This window comes from Pteropus alecto, unplaced genomic scaffold (genome assembly GCF_000325575.1).
Source record: "Pteropus alecto unplaced genomic scaffold, ASM32557v1 scaffold7, whole genome shotgun sequence".
Lineage (NCBI taxonomy): Eukaryota > Metazoa > Chordata > Mammalia > Chiroptera > Pteropodidae > Pteropus > Pteropus alecto.
This window is the reverse complement of record NW_006494614.1, coordinates 60,054,401-60,059,861: the sequence shown is the minus strand read 5'-3', so window position 1 is coordinate 60,059,861 and position 5,461 is coordinate 60,054,401. Positions and strand designations below refer to the sequence as shown.

At 55.2% G+C, this 5,461-nt stretch overlaps 1 protein-coding gene across 1 annotated transcript in view; it reads left to right on the top strand.

Annotated features, from left to right (window-relative positions):
* The first annotated feature begins 1,497 nt into the window (after positions 1-1,497).
* Positions 1,498-5,461, top strand: part of FAM92B (family with sequence similarity 92 member B) — a 10,208-nt gene continuing 6,244 nt past the window's right edge. The window contains exons 1-4 of the mRNA XM_006926877.1: positions 1,498-1,522; positions 3,202-3,436; positions 5,166-5,234; positions 5,332-5,433. Coding sequence (XP_006926939.1) covers positions 1,503-1,522; positions 3,202-3,436; positions 5,166-5,234; positions 5,332-5,433 — 426 coding nt within the window. The 5' untranslated portion in view covers positions 1,498-1,502. The remainder of the gene's footprint in view (positions 1,523-3,201; positions 3,437-5,165; positions 5,235-5,331; positions 5,434-5,461) is intronic.

Here is a 5,461-nt window from a genome sequence, read left to right as displayed (position 1 = left end):
ATGTAGTGCAGCCCCCAAGGGTGATGGAGCCGAGAACATAAGAAGGATTTGAGTGGAGGCAGGGACAGGGCGCTGCACAGTAAAGGGCACAGGAGCCTCTCCCCCTCACACAGGAAGAGCCACCGAATGACCGGCAGAGCCTCAGGGAGCTGGTCAGAGCCACCCTGTGGGAAGTCAGGGGAGATGACATGCCCCCAAACAAGGCCATGGCAGCAGGAAGAAGCTGAGTTATGTCTATACATTACTCAGTGCCTGTGGGGATGGGGACCGGCAACCAGCACGGGACGGTGGAGCACCTGAGACCAGCCACTGGGGAGCCGCCGCCACCCTGGGTCCACATGCGAGGAATAGCAGTGCCGTCTGGCCCCTGCCCTGTCCTTTTACCCTCACACCAGGGACTTATTTCTCCTAACGACGAGGCAAGTAGATATTGCCATGATCCCATTTACAGGGGAGAAGACTAATGCCCAGAGAGGCCAAGTGACTTGCCCAGGGTCACACAGCAGGGCTAAGGTCTGGGATTTGAATTCGTGTTTATCTGACTCTAAAGTCTTTGCTTTATATATATGCTTAAAATAAGAGGCTCTTCATTATAAAAAGCTCCAGACATATGCGAAGTGAACAGAATTGTAGAGTCCCACACGGCAACGGTCACTAACATTCTGCTATTCTCGTTTCCCTCGGCCCCCCACTTCTCCCCCAACCTCCTATCATTGCTGCGGTTATTAGTTTCTTATTTCTTTAGGTAAAATGTAGATACACAGAAATGCATAAATCTTGCAATTAGTAAAACTCAGTACAGTTTCATATGTGTTACATGTTATTTTCGTTACTATTTTCTTACTTTCCTAATAATGGGCAGGTGTTTTTATAACGAGGGGAAAAAAACAATAAAATGATGATTAAAATGTTTAAGATGTTCCTTTGGGCTGGGGTCCTGTCCCCTCCATTCAGCTATGAGGCCTCCAGACCTCCCAAATAAGCACTCCGTGCTTTTTCACACACCTCTCTGAGTAACCAGGTCTCCTGGGACCCTGCCAGCCCACCCCAGACCCCTGGGGAAGGCCTGGTGGCCTGTTCGCAGGAGGAAAGACCTCAGCACACATACGACTCACAAACACAGCTGGGCCCAGGTCAGGCTGCCCTAGATCCAATCCCTGCCACATCCTGGGAAACCACAACATGGCCCGGTTCCACAAGAACCTCCACCTTCAAGAGGAGAGTGGGGGCCTCTCTGGGATTCTCCTGAGCCAACACAAGGCTGGGCAGGCCCCCCTAACCCTCTGGGAGAGGCTGGCCTGGGAGAGGTTGCCAGGCAACCAGCTGAGGCTCCTCCCAGGGTGGCTGTGGGTGGCATGTTGCCTGGCAACCAGGTGGCAGCGTCCCTTGAGCCAGGACCAGGCAGCTGCGCCCAGCCCTGTGTGGCTTCTCCTGGGCCTGCAGGACCCCTGGGGCCCTGTCCTTATTCCTTAAGACCAGGGTAGCTGGTGTCTCTAGTCACAATGAACATTGTTCTCTTCAGGTGAGTGCCCGAGGTTGGGAGGGAGGGGCAAGCCAGGTTCTCAGGGCCTGATGCACCCAGACAGGGGCAGCTGCAACTGCCGGGTGGGGGTGGGAGTGATGAGGGTGAGCTCCCTCCCGTATTGCACCCACCTCAAGGTCGAAAGAAGATGGGCCTCAGGACCACAGAGGCTTCCGGAAACTGGCCTCTGCTTCTCCAGCATTATCGCCCACGGCTCTGGCATAGCCAAGTTACCAAGGTCCACCTTTAATTTCCCTCACTTGCCTCTACATAGAAAACCCCTCTTCATGCTTCAGAGCCCCAGCAGGCGTCACCCCTGCTGTGGGATCTCCTGACCACACTGCCTCCAGGCTCTTCCTAGGACGGCTCTTCCTAGGACTGCTCTCCCGCAACTCACAACTCACTGGACTGGGCCCTCACCCGGCTGTTTCTAAGCCTGGTTCTTCTGAGGGCGGCAAACTCAAGGGTGTCTCTGCAGCCCCTGGGCCTCGCTCACGGGGATTCTGGTTCACACGTCGGGGGCCGGGGCCCAGGAAACTGCATGCTTAACTTGTGCCGTAAGTGATTCTGATGGGTGGGGGATCCTAAGACCCCACGTGGAGGAACAGATACTGCAGGCAGCTGCGTGACCTTGAGCAAGATGCTTCCCTTCTCTGGTCCCGTTTACTCGTTTTAAAATGGCGAGAGTAACAGTGTCTTACTTACTGGGTAATGAATGTGGAATATTTTGGGAAGTGGACAAAGCGCCCTCCTCAGAGCTTTAGAGATGTGTTTGGAGGGTCGCACAGGGGACTTCCGTCAATGTCAAGAGATGTGGGGAGGGAGGCAGGAGCCGGGGCAGAGAGGGCCCGGGAGAGGGTGAGCGCCCGATCACACCACACACGGTCACTGAACCCCACACTGGACAGGCACAGGCCAGCCGCACAGAAAGATAAGACGCTCCCACTCCAAGACGCGGAGGGTGACAGGAAGTGATGAGGGACATGCAAGGGGGACAAACTAGAACTTCGGGGCTGGGAGGAGGGATGAATGGGCGGCGCACAGGGTTCGGGGGGCAGTGAACTGCTCCGTACGACACTGTGACGGTGGACACGGGGCACCAGGCGTCTGTCAAAACTCACAGCATGTGCAGCACCAAGAGTAAACCCTCGGTATTGGCTCATCTTTTGTCACAAATGTCTCCAGGTAATGCAAGGTGTTACTCGTGGGGCCGTGTGTGCTCAGGGAGGGGCACATGAGCACTCTCTGCACTGCGCACGCAGTTTTCTGTCAACCTAAAACTGGTCCCCAGAAAGTCCGTTAATTTGGGGAAAAAAAAAAAAGGCTTCAGGGTTCGGAGACGGGAGAGAAGTTTGACAGTTTGGGGGAAAGCTAGAGTCGGAGGAATGTCCGAGAGAAGAGGCCGCGGCAGCGAGAGAATGAAGCCTCTCTGACGGGCTGCGGGGAGGGAGGAGGCCAGCTTCGAGGCCACACCCCCACGGGCATTCCGGCCTGGCCACCGGCCAGCTCTGTGACCCGGCTGGGCTCCCGCACCTGCTCTGATGGGCTGACACCCAACCTTGAGTTTGGTCCCAGGAGCCAGATGCCCAGCATGGTGCTTGCCGCCTAGGAGGACGACGGGGGGTGGGTGAGCCCCACGTCACTGCCTGGACAACCCCTAAGGCCCCCACCTCCCCCAGGGACAGCCAGGTGAGGGTGATGGAGACCACAGTGACCCATGCCGAGAAGTACTTTGGCCAGTTCTGCTCGCTGCTGGCTGCCTACACTCGCAAGACAGCCCGGCTGCGGGACAAGGCTGACCAGCTGGTCAAGCAGCTCATCGACTTTGCCAACACTGAGAACCCCGAGATGCGGGCCGCCATGAGGAACTTCGCCGAGGACCTGGCCAAAGTACAGGATTACCGGCAGGCCCAGGTGCGTGGGGCTGCTGGGGACCCAGGCCCATTGCTGGGGTCGGATCCAAGGGCTAGAGCTGCCCACGGGGGCCACGGCCCATGGACATCTCCTCCCAGCTGTCCCCCAAGGCTGGACACTTACACAATCCCTCCCTGGGTGTGGGGGGGGTCACACTTCCATTTACAGGACTGAGAGCCAGGAGGCTTTGCAGAGTTGAAGGGGTGGGCAAGGCAAAGGGACCCAGAAAGCCAGTCCTGAGGGCTGCTACTGTGGGCTCCCCACGTTCCCGGCAGGGGGCACATCCCCAGGGTGCAGAGGACCTGTAGAAGGGACAGACATCTTGGGGCTGAGGCTAAGGAGGCTGCCGCAAGTTAGGAAATAGTAAAAAATTAAAATCTCCTGCCGGCCCAGAAACCTCTCAATGACTGTAGAAAAGAACAGAACAGCTTATATACTGAATGAACATTAAACCAGACTGTCATGCGCATTGCAGGTGATCTGATTAGTGATGGCAAAGACAGACAGAAACCTCACTCCCTAAACAGCCAGGTCGAGAGAACCCCTCACATGCACATTCTCCAGACAGGTGATAACTTGTCCTCAAGTAAGGAGACAGCACCATTTGTCACACTGGACTTGGCGGCCACCTATATTAGCAAATCATCTTTATCCAAAGGAAAAGTAAAATTTCTCACATCTCTACGACAAGCAGGCGGCTATAGCTTGGAGCCAGGCACCGGGGTGAAGCTCCTGAGACCGTGTTACCTTGATGTTTACCTTTCAAAAACACGACTGCCATTCCTGGGTCGTAAAACTGAAAAGAGCTTTCTTTAGCTTTTAAAAAGATTTTGATGCGTCTAGAGAATAGATGCACAGTGGCAAGTTTTCTAAAAGAAATGCTTTAAGGGCGGGAGGGAAAAGTCCCTTTCCCTTTTGGTACCTGGGAAAATGAACTATTTTTAGATTTGTGTTTACCTTTCAAGGCTCATAAGCCTTGGGGAAGGAGAAAGGGCTGGGTGGGGCGTGCGGCTCCCCTGGCCCACCTGGTGAGTCAGATTTTAGGGGGCCCATCCTCCAGGCATGAGCCTCACCTGGGAACTTGTTAGAAATGCAGATTTGGGGGCCATACCTTGGACCTGCTGAGTTACAACCTCTGGGATGGCACCCCACGATCAGGGTTTTCAGGAGCTCTTGGGGGGCACCCCAAGGCCTGCTCTAGCGTGACACGTTCTGATTTGGAATAATGCTGGGTGAGGGGTAAGCACGTGCTCAACGTTAGCTTTAATTGTGGTTGTTAATACTATTACTGATATTGTTTATTGAAGTGTCTGGTATTAGGCTTGGCGCGTAGGCACTGGCTCAGGGGTGTGAGGCGTCCTCCTCACTCCCTGCTGCGAATCCCAGGCTGTTCCATGTTCTAAGCGGGTCTATCTAGCCTCCCAGTGAGATCCTAAAGCAGTCTGGAGAACTGAAATAGTGATGTGTCCCATGGACCTGTCACGAACCCTGGGTGGGCACAGGCATTTTACAGGTGAGAAAACAAGGCTCGTTAAGATGAAATCTATTGCCCAAGCCCTTAGGAGGCAGAGCCCTGAGCTCGGCTGGCACTGTCAACCCTAAACGGTGAGGGAGGGTGTTTGGGGCTCCCCGCCCAGCCTCTCCAGACTCCTGCCATCCAGCTCTGCGGGCTCCAGGCATCTCCTGGGCTATATCCACTCTGATTCTCTGCGTGTCTGTGCTCCCCCAGGTTGAGAGGCTGGAGACCAAGGTCATCAACCCTCTGAAACTCTATGGGACGCAGATAAAGCAGACACGGGTGAGCGGGCGTGCTGCGCTGTGCTGTGCTGTGCGGTGGGCCGTGTCTGTGGCTGGCTGCCCTGGATCCCCAGGAAACAGCCCCCTGCTTCCTTTAGGCCGAGATCAAGAAATTCAAACATGTCCGGAATAACGAGATCAAACAACTGGAAAAGCTGGAGAAACTGAGGCAGAAGTCGCCTTTGGATAGGCAAATGATTGTATCCTTCCTTGAAGCTGGGCCTGGGG